The sequence below is a fragment of the Lathamus discolor genome, chromosome 2, assembly GCF_037157495.1.
Source record: "Lathamus discolor isolate bLatDis1 chromosome 2, bLatDis1.hap1, whole genome shotgun sequence".
NCBI classification, from domain to species: Eukaryota; Metazoa; Chordata; class Aves; order Psittaciformes; family Psittacidae; genus Lathamus; species Lathamus discolor.
Window position 1 is genome coordinate 139823615 of NC_088885.1, and position 22065 is coordinate 139845679.

Here is a 22065-nt window from a genome sequence, read left to right on the forward strand (position 1 = left end):
GGAGTTAGGACAATCTCTTTCGCACCCAAACCACAGCGCTCCCGCAGCTAATCCTGCCCTTTCCCCGCTCCCTCCACACCCCGCCTCTGGCCCTTCCTCTCCCGGCGCTGCTCTCTCCCCTCCCCGCTCCCCCAGCTCGCCCCCGGCGCCCCTCCGTCCCCGTCCTCGCGCTGCCCCCGGCGAGCCGGTGGCCGGGCGGGTGGGAGCGAGGTCGGGGCTGCTGGCCACCCCGCCCCTCCCCGGAGGAGCCGTCATTAGGCTGCCGGTTGATTACAGGGTATTGATTTGTATGTGCTTCTCCCGGCGCCGGCGGCGGCCGCTCCCGCTGGAGTTAGGGCAGCGCTTCCCGTAGCGGCGGCGAGCTCCCTTCAAACATGTCGGCTCCCGCCGGGCCCCGGGGTGGCCCCGCTGCTCCTCAGCCTCCGCAGGCTCCTCAGCCCGAGATGCCGGACCTCAGCCACCTCACGGAGGAAGAGCGGAAGATCATTCTGGCCGTCATGGACCGCCAGAAGAAGGAAGAGGAGAAGGAGCAATCCGTGCTCAAGTAAGGGCGGGCTCATCCCTTTCTCGTCCCCGCGGCCCGTGGTCGCGGGCGCGGAGGTCCCTTCCTCGGGGGCTGCTCCGCCGGGGTGGGAGAGCGGAGCTGGGCAGCTGGGGGGGTTGGCAGGGCTGCCCGTGCCTCGGCAGCTGCTCGGCGCCGGGCGAGTGTGGGGCGCGGCGGGGCAGCGGCGGGGCGCCGCGGCCCGGGCTTGCCGCCTGCCTCAGCCGCGCGGCGCGGCACGGGGCGGGCGGCGGCGTGGCGGCTCCGACTCCGCACGCCCCGGCGCTGGCGAGGGCAAGGCGCCCAACATGGCCGCACAGGTGCCGTTCTCACCCGGCGTGTGCCATCAGGAGGAGGGGGGGTGGGTCGGGGCGGCGGTCGGCGCCGCCGGATGGGGGCGGATCGGCGGCATCGGGCCGCATCCCGGGGGCGCGGCGGGCTCCGGGCGGGTGGCGCCGGCCCTGCGGGGCGCTGGTGCGGCAGCCCGGGGCAGAGAGAGACCGCCGGGGCCTAGGCGCCGGCCGTCTCGCTGGGGTGGGTTTGCCACAGCCGCCATCTTCCCCCGACAACGTGTCTGCCGCCCGCCCCCGCCCCGCTGCTCTTTCCAAGCGTGAGCTCCGGCGCCAGGGGAAGCGGGGCTCCCTGCAGCCCGCCCGGCTCAGCACCGGGAGCTGTCCTCGGGCCGGCTCCAGCACCGGAGCTGTCCGCGGGCCGGCTCCAGCACCGGCGCTGTCCATGGGCCGGCTCCAGCCCCGGGAGCTGCTCGCTGCCCCGCAGCTCCTGCAGCCCAGTCCGTTGCTGGCCGGGCGCGGCTGGGGAAGGCATGAGCCCCGGCCTCGGGGGGATACGGCCCTGCCGAACGTGCGGGGGTCCCGCTGTGGTGCGCGGCGCGGGCAGTGCCCTCCCCTCAACTGCCGGGAGAGAGGAGCCGAGTAAACTCAAGGAAACTGTTCTCTCTCCATGGCACAGGAATCATGCGGACTTCTAATGGCTTAAAAATAGGCAAAGCTGCTGCTGTCGTGGCTATGATTTTTACGAGTGTGGTGAAGTTGAAGCACTAAGCTGGTTTTTGTACCAAAATCAGTACTGTGTCTTGGTCTTGTTACCTGCAGCTGGCCCATCACACTCAGTACCTGGAAGCTGGCTTCTGGGCTTTAGCTGTTGGCTGTGGAAGTCTGTTTCCAAGACTCATGGCATTAGTGTTAGTGTCATAACAAAAACTTTAGCTATCGTTTGTGTGGCACCTACTAAACTGTGAGGCGACCTTCTCAAACTGTTTCAGTGTCTGTTTAAAAAGGTTCTTTTATCAGGTGAACATTTTGAAGAATGTCAGAGTGGTGCGAGCACTGGAAATTAAGTGCCATACCTTGTTTTATCACCGCCTGTCAGTCTCCAGCTATAAAATTTGCTTGCTGTTGTGATACTTTTAAAGCATTTTAGACTCCTTTACAGTGCTAAATTGTGTAGCATATCAAAAAACCCACCAATTTTTGTATAAAATTACTGCACCCCTAAAAATCATTAACAAAGAAGGAAATGGAAAATTGTTCAAGTTGCAGTTTAGATATATAGTAATAGCATTGCAGTTTTAAAGACCGCTCCCTGCAGCTTGTGTTGCAGACAGTGCTACTTATGATCCAATATAAAGGACAATTTCAGTATGATACTAGGATCAGCTTGAACTGTTAAGCTTACAAGTGGAGAATAAGCTGTTCTCAAATAATAACAAGGTAAAACCAACTTAAGAAAGGAACCAGAACTGGTTTAATTTGAAGTCTTCAGAATCTTTGAAGCAGAGAATGGACAAAAGAAAAGTCTTCACAAATCTAAAGATAAACTTCATGTGAGATTTCATTTCTCATTATTTCTTGCTAAAGCTGAGTGTAAGCCGCGAGGGAAATTGTGTGGCATCAAGTTTAAACACAATGGATAGCCTAAAACAGCTTTCTCAGGAAAATGCTGTTGTCAGTGGGATTTGGATAGATGGCCCACAGTATTTTACAGGATGCTGACAAGTGACCTGATGTCAGATGAATAACTCGACAGTTTAATTTTTCTTAAAGTGAAGTAGCTCCTTGAACTGTCAGGTACATTTTTTTCCTGAAAATATCTACAGATTTATTAAGCACAGCCCTCCACAAAGTCATCCCAGAGCTTGCACTGCATTTTTAGGTAGATATTACTGAATTTAATTCTCTTGACAGATGTTTTCCTTCTGTCAAGAGAAGAGAAAGCAGAAGAAAGAACCCCCCCCATATTTATGTGAATGAGCTACTGTTATTGCATAGAGATAAATATAGAGCTAAATCCTGCCGTCTTTGTTCAAGTGTAATTCTCCTCGAAGGCAAGCTCCTTTTGAAGTGGGAGGTATTTTTGTCTGACTAAGCAATAAAATTGTGTCATTTCATTCCATGGAGAAATATGGGAGCATAAAAAGGGAGGCTGAAAACAAGAGTTGACATTTAGAGATGTTATCACAAGAACTGTTCAAATGTTGTAGAAAGCACCAAGCATGGTTTTCCTCTTTCTCTTTTTTTGATAATTTATGGTGATTGAGTGTCAGTATGAATGGCTAGTTGCTGAGCTCTACTTCCTTTCTCCATTCTATTTCTGTTTTGTGTTTTCAGATTCTTATGGTGTGCCCATCACTGTGGTATTTGAGCATCTTCCAAAAGTGCATTAAGTAGTGTGACTCACATCTGTAATGTGGACTATTTATTCTTTTCCTTTCACTCCCTGGGGTAAATATGTGTGGATTTAAAATAGATACATAACTTCTTCTGCTTATGCTTGTTTTACTCTTCTTGGGGAAAGGAAATGCAGATGGTATTGAGTTGTAATCTGTAGCAACTAATAGTGATCAGGTCATCATGAATTCTTGCCAGGATTTGCTGGAACATGATGGCATGGAAAACAGAAGCTTTCCAGATTTGCTCTCTCCTTTGGCCTGGTTTGGTCTGTGAAATACGCCTTGCTACAGTTCTGCACTGTGTTCCTGTGGTGGAGTTTCTGTATTCCTGTGGTGGAGCTTCTGCCTTAAAAAGGAGGATGGGCAGCAAACTCTGCTGCTTTGACTGTCTCTCTTCTGGAATTTTTGGGATCCTTGGGGTTCATTTTGAATGTCGTGTACTAAGATGGTGCCTTTTTGACAAGGTTACTGAATGTATATTTTACAAAATATTTAATATGCATAATGGATGACACTCAGAGAGTGAATTCATTTCTGTACACTTGGTGAAGTCCTTTGCTGTTATAAGAGTATTTACATATTTTAATCTTTGTGAATGTTTTATGCTCTTGGATATAACATAAAACATTTGATGATAGCTTTTCCTTTAAATTGCGTACATCCTTCCTCTTAACTAACTCTAGTTTCATGTGTGTAATCTTTCTAACAGATTTTTACATAGCACATTTTCTCCATATGGATTGATTTATAGGATCAGTCTTGTGCTTTTTTACTTTTAATTTGTACTTTATTTCTATATGAAAGGACTAGCTTGAGAGGATACCCACAGGAAAAAGGATTCTTAGAAGATGCTAGGATGCTGACGTTATTTATAAAGACTTATGTTTCAGCCTGTGTGATATGCATATACACTTTTCTATTTGTAGAATCATGCGTTTCCAGATCCTTTTCCTAGCTATTCTAAAGACAAAATGCTCTCCTTGTAAAGTCACCTCTGGAGCTCTGAAAATACAGACATTTCATCTTCTCTTGAGTATGGATAGTTTGGCCCAGTAGAAGAAATATTTTCCCAAGAGGAATTTCATTATGAAATCATCCAGCTTTTCACAAATTTGCAAAGCATCACAGGTTAACCATGAGGTCCTTAGGTCCTTATATGTTTAAGATTTGGATTTCAGGGCTGAAGTGATGAAAACGATGTCGGTGGTGGTTATTGGATTTTGGTTTTTGAAAATAGAGATAATGTATATGGGGATTTCGAAAGTGTATAGGGTAATGCAAAAAGATTTGCTTTTGGCTTAATGATAAACTAGTACTCCAGGCAGTGTTAGTTGTTTAAGTTATGCTTCCATAACTTTACACCATGTTATGTCTGAATCTGGAGTGCTATCAGAACACTCCATTGCTGTAGCACTTATCATTTTGCTCTTGTTTCTATGTATTATAAAATAAAGTATGGTCGAGGTGACTTTAAAAGTAATAACACAGCGTGAAATAAGTGATAGTGGAGTTATACAAAAATACATAGTTGAGGAAGATAGCTGTCCCGTTTCATGCACCACCCTCTTTCATGACCTTTTCCCTTCTTACCACCTCATTCTCTGCTCCCTCTAATATTACCATTTCCTCTTTCTTTTGTTTTAACAATTTGTACTGCTCTTTGGACCTCTCTCAAAATGGTCATTATTCCTTGCCCTTCTCTCTTAACCACATGCTTAGACATCTTATATTGTAGGTAATACTTGTCAGGATGTTGTGTTTGTACAAGAAGGCCCACTGTTTATGGCTGTTCTCTAAAGCATCTAGCATACTTTTGGGCACTGTCTACAAATACTAGCAGGAGTACTTCCTCTTAGTGACTAAGCAGAATGTATCTGGAGATTATACAGACTGGCAGTTACACTAATTACTGAGCTTGCTGATGTTTATGTTGAGTAAAATTTCAGAAGAGTGCAATAGTGCTGATGTTCCCACGTTCAAGAATTACAAGCAGAATGGGTTGCATGTTCAAAGACCTGACATCATATGGTGAAAAAAAGAAAAGCTGATACAGGATTTAGTTAACAAAGAACTCAAAAAATAGGTATTTAACACTAGTCAGTATGTGCTTTCTGAAATTTTGTCTAATAAATCTCTTTCTGCACTTTAATTTTACATATGAAAGAGTGTAGATCATAATTTAAGGTGCTGAGACTGTATCCTAGAAAGCGGTGAATGGGTGAAATGCAGTGGTGCCTGGAGGTGAGGTTAGAGGACTGAATGGTCCATTCTGGATTTCGTCTGCACACATCTGTGAGCTGGCTAATGTTTAAATAACAGAGAATGTCAAATAATTGATTTTTCCATTGAAATAACAGCTTAATTAGGAGATAACATTGCAAGTGCAAAAATACACAGAACTGATAGGTTACTACATAACTGATATAAAATATGTTTTTACCCTGCCAGTGAATGTTTAAAATACTTGCAGCATATTCAGAGTTCTGGAATAAGGAGGAAAAATGAATATAGTTGTTCGAAATGTAATCCAGTGGAATACGGATTTAGCCATGTATATGGATGTTCAGTTTTTATCTGTAAGGTAGATTTGACAGTCTTGGGAATTTATTTCTGCTGAATGCCTCCTCTCACGCCTCTGTTTCGCTGGCTTCCTTAAAGTTTTACCATTTTACCACATTTGCAATCAGTCAGAAGGTTATGAATATTTCTAGCACCTGTAGGCCTACCTTTTCCAAGAAGGATGCTTTTGTATTGCTGTCTTTCCTTTTTCTCCAACATCTTCTCTGGTGTCCTTTTTTGATAGGAACTTGGGGAGATAAAACTCAGAAGAACACAAGAAATGATGAGTTGTGATCTCTTCTATACTTGTTTGACTGCAGCAGACATTACACCTTAGAAATGAGCCTTGAGAGGGCAATGATTTTAAAGTTAAGATTAGGTCATGTGGGCTGTCTTAATCATATGTCTTATTATACCATGGTTAATGGCTGCAAGTTATCACAGACAACCTAATCTCTTTAAAAATGGGCAAGAGTGAGTCTTCTTAATTTAGACTCACGAGGAGGAAGAATCTCTTTAAATACTAATTGTTTAGAAATGGCTTTCAAAACCAGTTGTCTTTCACAAATGCATTCGTGTTATAAATCTTAAGTTCAAATCAAACCACAGTTATCAATGTTCACTGAGTTTAGATTTTGTCTCTTTTGCAGGGCTATGTGGTGTAATAGGAAGAACTGTTACATCCTTGAAGTATAACTGTCTGTTGGGGGTATATTATAGTTTATTATTAAGAGCAGTTTACATCAAATCTGTAGTGCTTTTGTAAACTCAGTAAACTCCAGCATCTTGTGTTTTGTTAAACTTCTGGTGATAAAACTAGAGAATCAGTGCTTTGCTAAAAAGCTCATTCTGCATGATACTATGTTGTGACTGTTTCCTCATGTTGTTTCTCCAAGGTATTGTCTTGAAGCTGCAAAGGGATCAGTCAGGACTGAGATTATAAGAGTTAATGTAACAATACAAGATTGTACAGGGGAGTAGTAGTGCATTTCAGAAGTTAATGCGTATCGTTTTTGGGGAGTAAGAGTTCAAAGTAGTTTATTCTGTTCTCTGTTTCCACTGAAGGTAGAAGACAGTTCTTTTTTAGTCTTGAATTCAAATATCAGCTGTCATCATATTTCTCTGCCTAAGCATGTTTGCAGAGTGATCTTAGCTGCATTTTGATAAATTGAAATAAAATTCATGCATTTTGATAGGGGAGAAGTTTGTAATAGTTAACTTTATGTATCTTTTGGAGTTTTAAAGTTTTAATGTGATACTCTAAAGAATATATTTGATTTAAACTTTAAACTCTTTTACTAAAACTGTAATGAGATATCCTGTTTGTTCTAGCAGGAGTTAGTGAGACCTGAACTTGTGTTTCCAAAAAGGTCCAAGTGCTGCTATTTAGAAAATTCACAAAGAAAATCTTTAAAGCATAAAAGGTTACTTTTCACTGTCTCTGTAGGGTTGATTTTTTCTTCTTATATCTCATGTGAAGTTGTTTGAATACTTCCTGATTACTTATTTCTCTATTCAACATTAATATTTTTAAGGTGAATAGTTTCTTATAGTAAATACTACATTTTATTTGTACACAGAATATATCACAGGTCATGTAGCCTTGGTAGGTATATGATATAATGTGGCATTTTGGCTGTATGTATTTGTGAGGGCAGTCTTTATTTAGAATGTGTATTATCTTAATCATATAAAGGACCTCAAATGTTTTGACCCTTAAATAAATTTGTGCATTAGAAGCAGTTTCTTTAGAAATGTTTTGCAACCATCTTTCACATAACTTGTCAGAAATGAGCACTCCAGAATGTTTGCAAGAAATCTTTTTGCATGTAGTGTTACTGACTGTTGGTGCATTTATAAATTTTCTTCTTTACAGAGTGAATGAGTGAGAAGTAATGCTTTTAAAGCTGTTTAAAGCCCAGATAACACACAGAATAATAGAAAATAGGGCTGGTTGGGATCTTCCAATTCATCCTTTGCCTCAAGGTATGACCAGCTATAAGACAGCAATTGCTGACACTTGTTTGTCTAATCTAGTGATTCCCAACTGTGAGGGCTCACCTAGCTAGTGAAATAAATAGGTTTCATGGCCAAGGCAAGGGCACATAACAGGCAACACACCCAGTTCAAGCTAATCTGTTCTGCAAGTGCTCTGCTGCCTACATAGGAGAACGTGAGGGGTGGGCCAAACAGATCTTAAGGTAAAACTCTTGTGTCCAGTATGAAACCTTTATAGTTTTTTCAAATGGTAATTTACTACTGAAAGGTGTAACAGTGAATCCAACTACTGACCTAACCAGGAACAGAGATTCCTTATTCCTTGAAATCCATAAGTAATTTGTCTTAGGTACTCAGAGTTATTACCCTTACCATTAGATTTTTTTTCCCCTAGTGTTAACCCTAAATCTCCTTCTGGCCATTTGCTATTTACTTTGCAGTGGAAATGCAGAACAGTCTGTTACTTTTCTGTTTGCAGCAACCTTTCAGATCTTTTACAAATGTGATCATTTCTCGTCCTGTAAATTCTTCTTATCTCTTTTCTGTGGTCTCAGCAGGTTGTATTTCTAGACTTGTGACCGTTCTTGTTGCTGTTCTTTACATACTTTCTAACTGATCTGAAATACAAGGTCCAAAACTAGACATGGTATTCCAAACAAAAGTGTATGTGGAGAGCAAGGATAACACCACATGTCTTGCACTGAACACTTTCCTTGTCCAGTCAGTGTTATGTGTTCTGGCTTTTTGTGGTGATACAGAATTATGGACTTGGACATGGTCAGCTTGTGACCTGCTGTACCTTCAACATGCTTTTCTGCAGAACTCCTGCTAAATCAATCATTCCTTATTTTGTATTTTGAAGTTGATTACCTCAGCTATGCACAGTGTTTGTCTTCATCCCTGTTGAGTTGTATTCTGTCTGTATCAGATGCCTCTTATGAATTTTGCATTAGAGTGCTCAAATAAAATGCACAAACAGCCCTTGGAGCAAGAATGAGGATTTGCATCTAGAGAGTGTCCTAATCAGAGCTATGTAGACAGTCTCTTCCTTGTCCATACATTCACATCCCTGACTGCACAGTTGCACAACTTCACTAGTAGAATGCAGAATAATCTTACTCCAGTTTTGTCCATCACTTGTCCACTAGGGAAGAGAGCTGTGTTCAAGTCTTCTCAAGCTGTGAAGGGTCTACCACACAGATCTTACACCTCCCTGGAAAGGCACAAGTGCTGAAGTACTGTAAGGGAAACAGTTGCATCCTCTGATATATTTACTCAGTTGGTGGAAGTTGTTGGATGACTTGCAGTCAAATATGACAAAAAAGCTGAGGACCCAAGTCTACTTAATTAACTAACGAAGTAGATGGGTAGTGGAAAGGGGTTGTCCATGTTCCTGACCATGAAAAAGTCTGCTCACACCTTATTACGTACCAAGGAGTCCTTCCAGGGGAGAACCAGCCATAGACATCAAAATAAAGCAATCATGAGTCCTCACAAAATCAGACTTCTTTAGGTTCAGCACGTAAAGAGCTGCTTCATTAATGACAATGGTTGCCTCAGTTTTGGTATCATTTTCATTCCTGTGTTACAACATTTAGAGCTTGGGTTAAGGATGAAACCCAGAGTATCTCTGGGATTCTTCTGACCAAGTGTGAATATTTACAGTGTAAGACATCTTGCACCTGAAATCTCTTTAAATTAAATTTAAAGCAAATGGAAATAAAGAGGTGCTTTCAGGGTGTGATCCACCTCATCTTAAATTAGACATTTAGAATCATGGAGTAGTTAGGGTTGGAAAGGACCTCAAGATCATCTAGGTCCAACCCCCCTGCCATGGGCAGGGGCACCTCCCGTGAAACCATGTCACCCAAGGTTCTGTCCAACCTGGCCTTGAACACCGCCAGGGATGGCACATTCACAACTTCCCTGGGCAACCCATTCCAGTGCCTCACCACCCTTACAGTAAAGAACTTCCTCCTTATATCCAAACTTCCCCTGTTGAAGTTTTAACCCGTTACCCCTTGTCCTATCACTACAGTCCCTAATGAAGAGTCCCCCCTCAGCATCCCTATGCATACTGGAAGGCTGCTATGAGGTCTCCACTCAGCTTTCTCTTCTCCAGCCTGAACAGCCCCAACTTTCTCAGCCTATCTTCATACAGGAGGTGCTCCAGTCCCCTGATCATCCTCGTGGCCCTTCTCTGGACTTGTTCCAACAATTCCATGTCCTTTTTATGTTGACACCAGAACTGCACACAGTACTAAAAGTGAGGTCTCATGTAGAGCAGAGTAGAGGGGCAGGATCACCTCCTTCAACCTGCTGGTCATGCTCCTTTTGATGCAGCCCAAGATATGGTTGGCCTTTTGGGCTGCGAGCACATGCTGCCGCCAGCTCATGTTCATTTTCTCATTGACCAGCACCCCCCAGGTCCTTCTCCCCAGGGCTGCTCTGAATCTCTTCCCTGCCCAACCTGTAGCTGTGCCTGGGATTGCTCCCACCCAGGTGTAGGACCTTGCACTTGGCATGGCTAAACTTCATAAGGTTGGCATCTGCCCACCTTACAAGCATGTCAAGGTCCCTCTGGATGGCATCTCTTCCCTCCAGTGTATCAACTGAACCAGACAGCTTGGTGTCATTGGCAAACTTGCTGAGGGCGCACTCAATCCCACTCTCCATGTCACCATAAAAGATGTTGAACAAGGCCGGTCCCAACATCGATCCCTGAGGGACACCACTCGTTACTGGTCTGCATCTGGACACTGAGCCATTGATCACAACTCTTTGCGTGCGGCCATCCAGACAGTTCTTTATTCATTGAGTGGTCCATCTATCAAATTGATGTCTCTCCAAATAAGAGACAAGGATGTTGTGTGGCACAGTGTCGAACGCTTTGCACAAGTCCAGGTAGATGACGTCAACTGCTCTACCCCTGTCCATCAGTTCCTTAGCCCCATTATAGAAGGCCATCAAATTGGTCAGGCAGGATTTCCCCTTAGTGAAGCCATGCTGGCTGTCACCAAGCACCTTGTTGTTTTTCATGTGCCTTAGCATGCCTTCCAGGAGAATGTGCTCCAAGATTTTGCCAGGCACAGAGGTGAGACTGACTGGTCTGTAATTTCCTGGGTCATCCATTCTCCCCTTCTTGAAAATGGGGGTTATATTTCCCTTTTTCCAGTCATCGGGAACTTCACCTGACTGTCATGATTTTTTAAATATGATGGCCAGTGGCTTAGCAGCTTCATTTGCCAGCTCCTTCAGGTCCTGCAGATTGATTTCATCAGGTCCCATGGACTTGTGCATGTTCAGGTTCTTAAGATGGTCTCGAACCAGATTCTCTCCTGCAGTGGGCCCAAGGTCTTCATTCTCACATTCCCTGCGTCTGCTTTCCAAGACTTGGGTGGTGTGGTCAGAGCATTTGCCAGTGAAGACTGAGGCAAAGAAGTCATTAAGAACCTCAGCCTTCTTCAAATCCAGGGTAGCCAGTTCTCCTAATAGCTTCTGGAGAGGGCCCATGTTGTCCCTAGTCTGTCTTTTATTTGCAATGTAATTATAGAATCCTTTTCTGTTATCTTTCACATCCCTGGCCAAGTTTGATTCTAACTGAGCCTTAGCTTTCCTAACCTGGTCCCTAGCTTCCAGAGCAACATCCCTGTATGCTTCCCAGTCTGCCTGTCCTTGCTTCCACCTTTTATAAGCCTCTTTTTTTCCTTCAAAGTTTCCTCAGAAGCTCCTTATCCATCCATGGAGGTCTCCTGGCCCTCCTGCTGCACTTCCTTCTAGTCAAGACACAACACTCAGGGGCTTGCAGCAGCTGATCCTTGAATATCAACCAACAGTCTTGGGCCCCCCTGCCCTCCAGGGCTATATCCCATGGAACCTTACTAAGCAGGTTCCTGAAGAGGCCAAAGTCTGCTCTCCTGAAGTCCAGGGCAGTGAGCTTGCTACACGCTCGAGATCTCTGAGGATCTCAAACTCGACCATCTCATGATCGTTACAACCAAGGCTGCCCTGGAGCATCACATTTCCAATGAGCCCTTGCTGTTGATGAGCACGAGGTCAAGCATGGCACCTCTCCTTGTTGGCTCCTCTGTTACTTGCAGAAGGAAGTTGTCGTCCACACAATCGAGGAATCTCCTGGATTGCTTGTGCTGGGCTGTACATATCTTTTATACTTCGTTCAAAAAGCCTTTAAAGAATGAGATCTAAAAGAAGATCTTTCCAGCATGTGGAATTAAGTATACCTATCAACAAAAGTACATTGCAAAGAAAATTTTCACATGCCATTCACTGAGAAGAATGATTAATGGATATTTTAAGCCAGATAGAATCTCATAGCTGAAGCTAGTCCGATTGCTAGATGAGAAGTTACAAACACAGGATTTTTCTATTGTAACCTTAAGTCAGTGTGACTTTCAGAGCCTAAGAAAACTTTATAAACTCAGCTTAAGTTAGTAATTTGTTTCTGTTACTGACACACTCTCTCTCTTTTGCTATGTATCAATGGAAATTAGAGACCTTTTAGTATATGCTTTGAATACCTTATATGCTTTGAATTTTTTCTGCCAGCTAGTGATTGCTTAAACAATATTTATTTAGCTATTGTGCTTGTACAAGTTGGTATGTCCCTTTTGATAGTAGTCTGTTAAAAAAATGCTATTGAATTGCTGTGAGTTCTGAATTCAGCACTTTCTTGCTTTAAAAGCCTGGATGAACAGGTATCTGCAGATGTTGTGTGGTATAGATATCAAACGTATTTTTGCTGAATCAGGTCCTAAGACAGTTTGAGAACATGGGTTTTGATTTAGCATTCTTCCATTAATTTGGTTAGTGACTGCAATTATGATTTATTTCATTCTGTGTAGCCAACTGCTGCACAGTGACAGCTGAGCAATGTATTATCTAACAGCTAGAAAAATAGCATCACTGTCACATTTAGGAGGCTAAGGATTATACTTCTATTGAACACGTGTTTTGTACTAAAGTTAAAATGTTTTGGGAAAGTCTTCCTTTTTTCAGACTACTTGTAACATTACAGATATGACATATCACAGTAAGCAGTATGAACTATTTAAAAATAAGAAATTAATTTAATTTATAAATAGAATGAACCTTCTTGTTCTGATTTTTAATAATTTATTGGCTTGGTTGCAAAGTTATGCCTGTGGATGCTTTGCGGATAGTCTGATTTATGTATGAGTGGTAGATTTGAGAAGCTAAATTTAAGTGAATGGGAAATACTTTTCAAGTGTTGATGTTACTTCCATGACAATATATGTCACATCAGAAGACATTTCAGGTGAAGCAGTAATTTTAATTATTCTCTGAACTTTACCAAAAAGGCTAGGGAAATTCAGAAGTTAGCATGTGGTAAAGGTAAGCTAAACCTCAATACGACTGAAAAATTGTATTTTTACGTAGTATCCATATTTCTTTTTAAAAACTGTATCTTCTACATTTAAATGTATGTATCAGAAAATCCAAACATATAGTTTCCAACCCGGTTTATGGTTTATCTGAAAAAGTGCTATAGAGGGTGTGTGAAGGCACTGAGCCAAGAAAAGGTATTTTCAGGATAGAGTACAAAGTACTTAATGCTTGAAAGTGTTGAATTCTTCCGTCTGCTTGATATCTGAACATGCAGGTGGCCAAAGATGAATGAAATTTAATGAAGTATATTTGAGCACTGATGTACATTTATATATTTTGGATTTCTTTAGGCATGGTTGGAAGATAAGTGTTTTTAGCTACTTTGAGTGTTTATGAGAACATCTTCCGCAGAATTTACCAAGCGTTCTTGTCTAAAATTTGTTCTGAGTTACATATTTGAAAAGTATTTATAACACAGATATTCTCATGTATAAAAGAAGCTTTTATTTGGAGAAAGACAAAATAAGTATTTAGTCAGATTTTTAACTATTGGTTTGAATGGTAATGTTTGTTCTGCACAAACAAGAGTGATAATAGTTGTAGCATTAGGCCGTGATCACACTGGCACTTGTGCACCAACGTAACTTCTCAGACATAAGTAACTATTTCTTAACTCAGTAAGATATTTACAAGTAAGAGATTCATTAAGTCAGAGGGTTTTTTTACTTGTTTAGTTTTTAATGCTGTGCAGCAGCTATGACAGAGAGGAGTGAGAAAAATGTGGGGAAACAGTTCTCCAGACATCAAGGTCAGTGAAGAAGGAGAGGAGGAGGTGGCGTAGGTGGTGCTCCAGGTGCTGTACCAGAGATACCTCTGCAGCCTATGGTGCAGACTGTGGTAAAGCAGGCTGTGCCCCTGCAGCCCATGGAGATGCACAGTGGAGCAGATACCCACCTGCAGCCTGGACAGGGCACTGCGCCGGAGGAGGGAGATACCTGAAGGAGGCTGTGACCATGTGGGCAGCTTGTGCTGGAGCAGGCTCCTGGCAGGACCTGTGGCTTGTGAGGGGATCCCTGCCAGAGCAGTCCATTCCTAAAGAACTGCACCCTTTGGGAGGGACCCACACTGGACTATTTCTTGAATAGCTGCCCATTGGATAGACCCATGTTGGAGCGGTTCATTAAGGACTATATCCCATGGTGGAGCAGGGCAAAAGTGTGAGGAGGCAGCAGCAGAACTGAAGTGCTATAGACTGACCACAGCACCCATTCACTACTTAACCTGTGCTGCTTGGGGAGTGGAAGTAGAAGATTCAGGAGTGAGACTGAGCCTGGGAAGAAGGAAGGGGTAGGAGGAAGGTGTTTCTAGCTTTGTTTTTATGTCCACTATCCTATATTGTTATTAATTGGCAATAATTTAATCTTCTCCAATTTTGGGTCTGTTTGGCCTGTAACTGGTAACCCATGGTAACTGGTGAGTGATTTCTTGTCCTTATCTCGACCCATCCTTTCTCAGCCTTTTCCATCTTGTTTTCTGCCCTGCGCGGCTGAGGAAGGAAAATGACAGAGAGGTTTGGTGGGTGTCTGGCAGCCAGCCAAGGTCAATCCACCACAGTATTTTGCAAATATATTTACAAAGGCTAACTCAAGCCTAGCGACACCATTTTTCCTGGGTTCCCTGTGGAATCTACACAGCAAGAAAGAGAGACTTCTCCAGAAGGCAGCTTTGAGGGGCTAAATTCAGCTCCAGAACCCTAGGCGGTTCTCTGCTGTCAGTGCAACATAGGCAGCCCCACTGCCAGCCCAGCTGGTCCTTCCTGACTCCATGACACCATCATGGCTCTGGTGGAAGTGTCTGCTGAACTGTCTAGTGACTTCAGGGAAGTTAATGTAAAGAAAAGTATTTTCCGCTTCATTTTGGCAGGGCATTTTTTTAGGGTACAGAAAGGAACTAATCTGGTTTACTGTAAAGTTCTGCAAGCTGCTGAGCTGGCAGCGCTGAGGGGCGGGGAGAGATTAGCTACAGTGCCTCTGGAGTTTCTGGGAGCAATGAACTTATTCCACCATTTTTTTTTCCACAGTCTGCAATGACTGGTTATATTGCAGTCATTGAGAAAAGCAGCAGTCAACACATATGAAATGATTTATGGTTTTGAAGGTGCTGTTTGGGGTTTATGGGTCAATGCAGCCAGAATTAATGTTTGGAGCTTTTCTCATGAAGAAAACAAAGGAAATGCTCATAAATAGTTTCTGTTGAATAACTGGAGTTGGAAGACCATTACTGGTGTTACTTCAGGTAGAACAAGGTTTAGTGTATCTGTATCAAATAGCGTATGTCTGTTTTTTTTATTTCTTGGACACTCTTAATCTGATTTTCTGATGTAATGGAGTAAGTTTGTTCAGCTTGTAGGTTGTGGAAAGAAAGGAGAGAGGAAAAGAGGAAATACCTTGGATAAAGCTGGCTAAGTGAGTGGGCTCTAGGAGGCTCTAGCTGTGTTTTTGATTTTCCAGTGTGGTCTGGAACATAAATAATGAAAGATGTGTAGCAAAAGTCCTAGATTTAACTGCTGCACGCCTAAGCTCTTATATTTGTACAGGTGTATAAAATAATGGGAGAACTACTTTGCCCCTAGTATGTCAGTTTTTGTATCAAGATAAGATCTTGGATTGTTCAAATGATGTGGTGGCTTTGGCTCTGTTTACAATTTACTAGAAATGTAGGTTACACAGATATTTTAAAAAAGAGGACATATAAATAATGTTGTTGTAATTTAATTGTTCATTAAAACTTCATTTTAAATAATGAATCCTGTAGATGACAACAACCGTGATTGAATTTCAATATGCTAGGGTCGTGAATACATGAATTACTGAAAGTTTGTAGGATTACAAAGAGAAGCACAAAGTGTGAATTTAGTTCCTGTCTATGCCATCACGTCAGGAAAAAATAGACCTTGCATCAAAGTATTTATTTTTTTTCTAATTGTAATAAAAGCAATTGATTCTGCTAAGTTACAGACTTGCAGACTACTTGTGCATCTGATATGCAGCCTCATTGCCTTAATTGAATTTTTTTGGGGAAAAAAAAAAAGACTGAGAAATACAGCAATTAAAAATATTACCACTCTAGTTGAAATTTTCTGAATGCCTACCTAACCATCTTATTTTTAAGCAGTGCTATATGTAGAGGGTCGTTTCATTCTTTCAGAAGAGAAATAAATCTATTAGGACTAGGACTATTAAATATTCACATATTTTGTACTACTTGGTTGCTAATATTAGCCCAGCATTCATTAGGAGCTACACTCTGCTATTGGTTAGATTTTTTTCTTCTTTTTTTCTTCTTGGATTGCTATAACAGTCATTTTTGCTCTGTATTTTACTGAAAAATGAAGCAACTGTCTCCTTTCTTATGCCCCCCCCCCCCCCCCCCCCCCCCCGAATACTCATAAAAATGACTACAGAAGCAAAATTTTAGCACAGTAACATGTGAAAAATCCCCAAATGAGTGTGATGGTCCTCCTTTCAGAATCAAAGTCCGCTCTTCTGGAATGATTTGCTGTCCCCAAATATGAATAAATTATACATTTTCAAATGTCATATTTACTCAGAAACCAGCAATTTTATTTCAACAAACCTCATTTTGAGCAGTATTTTCTATAAATACCAGACACAAATTTCCAGAGGGTTTGGTAAGCTTTTACTTTTTCACAGGTTAATATTCAGTGGCTGGTTTATGAAATCTCAAGTGTCTGACTAGATTGCAGTGACTCAGTTACTGGCTTGTATGGTTATGTGAATGACATTGTTATTGTAAAATGAAATAATTAAATGTCTTTCCCCTTAATGCTGTATGTAAAGGAGATGCACTTACACTAGATGTTTCTTTCTGTAGAAAATGAGATTTTCAATAGAGATCTGGCTGAGTTGATAATGGAATTATTCTGAAAAAAAGAAATTATGGAGGGGATGTTCATCTCAAGACATTTTTTCTATCCAAGAAGTGACATATTTCTTCCAGTGCTCCAAATATATGTTTTAAATTATGTAAGTGCTACTTGAATATTTTTAATTTTACTTATGTTTAGGTTATACAGGATAGGATTTTCTGATTTTTTGTAGTTTTATGTCCATTTTGTATATAAAAGGGTTCTGGAAGATGATCATTTAAGTCTGTCAGTCCTATAGATTTTAATACAGATAAATTTTAAATTATACACTTTCCCAAACTAATTTTTATGGATGGGCCTTGTAAGAAAGTATTTGGGTTAGTCCATATCACTGTCAAATAAAAACACTTTATAGCTTTTTTGTGATGCTTTCCTGAAAATTTTGTTTCCATAATAGAATGATTGAGCCTGATTTTTGTTGAAATTGCATTCTTTTATTCTGTTATAAGTCTACTGATGTCATTAGATCACTTCTGATTTAATCCTACTGTCAAAGAAAAAAAATTAGGCCCATTATCCCTCATCTTTTATGTCAAAACCTATAATGGCCATGCAGGAATGAGAGACTGCAGACAGCCTCGCTCCTGTCCTGCAGAATTTGAGCAATGAATCTGTAGTTCCTGAGCTGGCATTGCTGCCTGTGGAAGAGTGGAGAGAACAGCAATCTGAAGTGAGGCATAGTGCCCAGCATGGGAAAATTTTGAAACAAATAAAAACCTATTCTGTTGTGCTGGAGGTGTATTCTTTGGTTTTGAAAGATTTCTTCTGTTCTCACTTGATACAGAGGATCTTTATTGTATTGTCATAATCACTGTACAGGCTTTCGTATTTTCTTTTGTTTTAATACTGCTGGAGCTGGAGGTGTATGTATTGAAAGCATGGATTGTAGATTGACTGCTAATATTTTGCCAATGTCTTCATCATTCATACACAGTAAGGTGTTTTCTGGTGATTTCTTCAAAGGCTGATAATGTTTTCCCTTCTTAGAAGTGGATAAACATCATAATGTCTAGTGTTCCACTAGATGTAAATAAGTGGATAAAATCAGTAAAATAAATACATTAAAGTGAGACAATTTGCCCAGAATGCCCTAGTAAAATGGTAGAATTATTATTCTACTATTATAACTATATATATAACTATAGAATTATAATTATTATCCATTATAACTATTGAAATTACTCATGCTAATCACTGTACCTGCTAAAAATGAACTTACAAAGTAGTGAAGAAGTTAGCAAATCTTTTAGTGTCAGCAGTTCGTATGCTCACTGTTGCTTCTAGAGTTTTTTCCTTTCTATTTTTTTTTTTTATGTTAAATACTGCATTAATCTCACTCATCTTTGGCTACTTTGCTACTTCCAGATATTTTTGTGTAATATCAGTTTGTGGAATATGCACAATATAAAGGTTAGCATTTAATAAACAATGAAACCAGTGTACATTCCACAAACATGATATAGTTTTGGGGTTAAGGTTCAAGAATAATCATGTACTGCACTTACAATAATAAAAAGTTAAGGGAGCTGAAGGAAATTGCAGCTTGATATTTAAGCTTATGACATCATCTTGTGTATAGATTCAGCTTTAGGTTTTATTTGTTTGCAGTAGACAAGGGGAGCACTTTCAGTGGTTCTCGGTCTCTCTTCATTACAGGCAGTTAACTAGCCTTTAAGAGCATGCTTACCATTTGAGTTACTTCAATCACTTTTATACAAATTTTTCTGGAATCTAAAAGTATTTGAAGAATAATTCTGATTTAAAGCAAAAAAGAAAGCTATTTAATTAATAAGGTGCGAAGTGGAAATTATGCATGCATTTGGCTAATATTAACAATCTAAAATGTCCTCTTTATGTGTGTATATGTTTTTTAATGAAAAATGACAATTATTTTTGAAAAATAATCAATAACAAGTCAATATACTTTGGGGTCTCATTAAGAAAATCTTTCTGATTAAAAGTTTTCTACTGTCTGTGCTAACACCGTAAAATGTGTTAGCGCTACTTGTAGTAGATAGTATGTAAAAATAGTTCATCTTATTGCTTTGAATTATCTCTGTCCCTTTATCTTTCTTTTAGCTCTTGTTGGTGGAAAACCCCTATGTATCTGTTGATAAAGGAATACATATTCACGGGTTCTATAAAAACTAACTTCTATCTGTGGTTAAATTTATCCAGTTTAGTCAAATAATAATCAAAGTACAGAAATTTAAAATGGGCATATTTAATGTTATTTCTAACAGTTGGCATCTGAGAGCTGAAGTTTTTTTTGGTTGTTGGTTTTTGATTGTGTTTTTTTTTCGTATGTGTGTGTGCTGTCCACTGCACCATTTCAAACTGAAGTGCTGGTTTTAATTTGCTTGTGACAGCCAGCCATGCCAGTCAAAATGCGAGATGCTATCAGTTTCTGTTCATTTGCTTATTTCTGTTTAGTTTCTTGCATTGCTACAACCTATTTATGCTCTCTCAATATGTCAGACATACTTAAAGGAAGTTGTAGTCTACATTTCTACGCTAGTTTTGTTTTCGCATCTTTATTTTAGTAAGCTGTTTTATCCAGTTTAAAGCAGATTGATCCCTATTCTGCAGAAGATGGATAGATTGAGTCAAGAATGACCCCCAAATGCTGAACATATAGTGAAATATCCCAACACTGTTTCTGACAGTGCTGAAGTGGGACACAAAGCTCTTTTCAGGGCCAGGAAGGAGACCTGCTACTCTCCATCTGCAGCAGCTGTGTGGGTGTTTCCAGGGCAGAGGTGGAGAGTTGACCTTAACATTTGTTAGCAAGTTTTGGGATTGTCTGCCCTCTTGTGAAGAAGGAAGTGATTAGAAACAAGAACAAATCTGACTTAGATTATCCCTTTGCACTCCCAAAATAACATTTTCTCAGCCTTGAACAAATGTTGCCCCTGAAGCAGCACAAGTAGGTTTTGTTCCTTTCTCTGGGCTTTTAGTAAAAATAGAGCAAAAGCACATCATCCACCAGACTCGTATCTTAGTGTGTTCATCTCTGTCTCTCTCTGCTTCTGTTACTGTGTCCTTGAGGAAGGATGTCATTATTGCAAAAAGTTTTCAATGGAAAGGTGGGCGATTCATTTTAAGAGGCATGTGAATTTTAGTTCAGTCTAGCAGATGAAAAAAATTGTTGTAAAACTTCTGTTCTGTTCTGTACAATTGTCAATACTGAGATTCCAAGAGTTTCTCAGAAAAAAATTTCTAGTATCTGCAGCATGGTACATGTTCCAGTCCTCTGGATCCAGATACGCAACTCAACTATGAGGTTTTACTCTATAATAGGACAAAATGAAGCTGTATAACAATTCCCTCCAGTTCCCCTGTGTCCTGGTTTCCACAAAACCGAAGCATCACTGTGTGCATTATGTGAGAGCTATGGCATCCTATTAAAAAAAAAAAAGCTGGTTTGTATGATTCAGAGGGGAGGATATCTGGGTCCTGATGCACAACGAAAGATTTGTTTAGATTCATCTTAGGTCCTCTCCTGAATTCCATTACCTGCAGTGTGCATCATGTTATGGTATCTACTATCTAGGTAATATAGTAGGATCTACAGCAGAAAAATCAGTAGGTTGCCCTGAAATGATATTTTTAACCATAAAAAGTGTGTGACGAGTTGTGTTCTCTCAAGTTCTTCTAGTTTGACAGGGAGGTTGCTGAACTTTATACAAGCTATGATTTCTCTTCTTCTTTGGAAAAAGTTGACGTAGTCTGATCAAGAAATGATTAAAACATGAATCAGAGTGACAGTGTCCTCATTTGAAAAGAAAATGTGCAGCCTCCTGGATACTTGAGTTTTTAAAAACACTCTTTGCCATCAGTACAACTGTGCCTCCAGGAGAAATGAAGAATCCAGTATGACCCCATGACTGTGCACTTGATAATCATTTCACTCTTAATAATCTAATCCGTCCATTGTAATAAAGCAATTAGCTTGCTGTGCCCCTAGCTGTAGTCTAATAGTGAATAATGGCATTTATTCTTATTTTAACAGTTTTACTGTTGAATACTATTAGGTGGGGTTTATTTGACCTGTCCTTTCAGGCCCTATACACAACAGAAAAAAAATCTTTTTATAAATCAGCTCTCTGTTGTGAGGACATTCATGACAAATGAATTTAGCTCACTGCCATAAATTTCTTTGGGTCAGAAATAAAGGTAATATAGCATTGAAGGAAAAAAAGGGAATTAGAGGAGAAACCACAGCACTAAATCTGGCTGCTATTAGTTCCTCTGGTTTCATTTGAAGTGATCAAAGAAGTGATCTGTGAAAAAGTATTACTCATTCCTGATCTCGTCAGCTAGCCTTAGAATCTTCCCTGTATTTTTCAATTTCTTTTACGGTCTAACACTCCATTTCAGTATGTGTTATTTTCCTAGGTCTCCCTGTTTAAAAACGGGAACAAAAATTCCTTGTATAATTTTAAATGGGATAATGGAAAGATTTTATTTGATATTTAATATTTAAGGATAATTACTATGTCTATTGGCTATGTCTATCCTATATAAATAGGAATAAAGAAGACTTTGCAAGAACTGAATAGCACTTGTTTTCTTTCTTCATTCTCTGCCTCTTTTTTAGTCTTCCTTTCACTACCTGCATTTTTTTTTTTCGTTTTTTTTTTTTTTTTTGCAATGCTTATTCCTTGTGAGAGCTTTCTGTGATACAGGCAGGTTTTGTCCAGTGCAACCATTACTTTGCTCCTACCATATCTTTTTTCTTTGTAGGAATGGCAGGCAGTATGAGATACGGCATTCAAGGGATATGAGGAGAAGGAAGGCAGAAAGAAGAGCATTTGGGTTTTGTTCAGTGTGACTGCTAAAAGGCAGATCCAGGTGGAAAGTGACATTAGGAAGTTCTTGAGAGGAGAAAGCACCCTTTCTGTGTGTAGGATTTTCAAGATTTTATTTAAGGTTTATTTATTTTCAAGCTTTATCAATAGA

At 40.6% G+C, this 22065-nt stretch overlaps 1 protein-coding gene across 26 annotated transcripts in view; it reads left to right on the plus strand.

Annotated features, from left to right (window-relative positions):
- The first annotated feature begins 374 nt into the window (after nt 1-374).
- Nucleotides 375-22065, plus strand: part of RIMS2 (regulating synaptic membrane exocytosis 2) — a 452506-nt gene continuing 430815 nt past the window's right edge. For all 26 annotated transcript variants that reach the window (XM_065668760.1, XM_065668769.1, XM_065668765.1 and 23 more), the window contains exon 1: nt 375-544. In XM_065668760.1, coding sequence (XP_065524832.1) covers nt 375-544 — 170 coding nt within the window. The remainder of the gene's footprint in view (nt 545-22065) is intronic.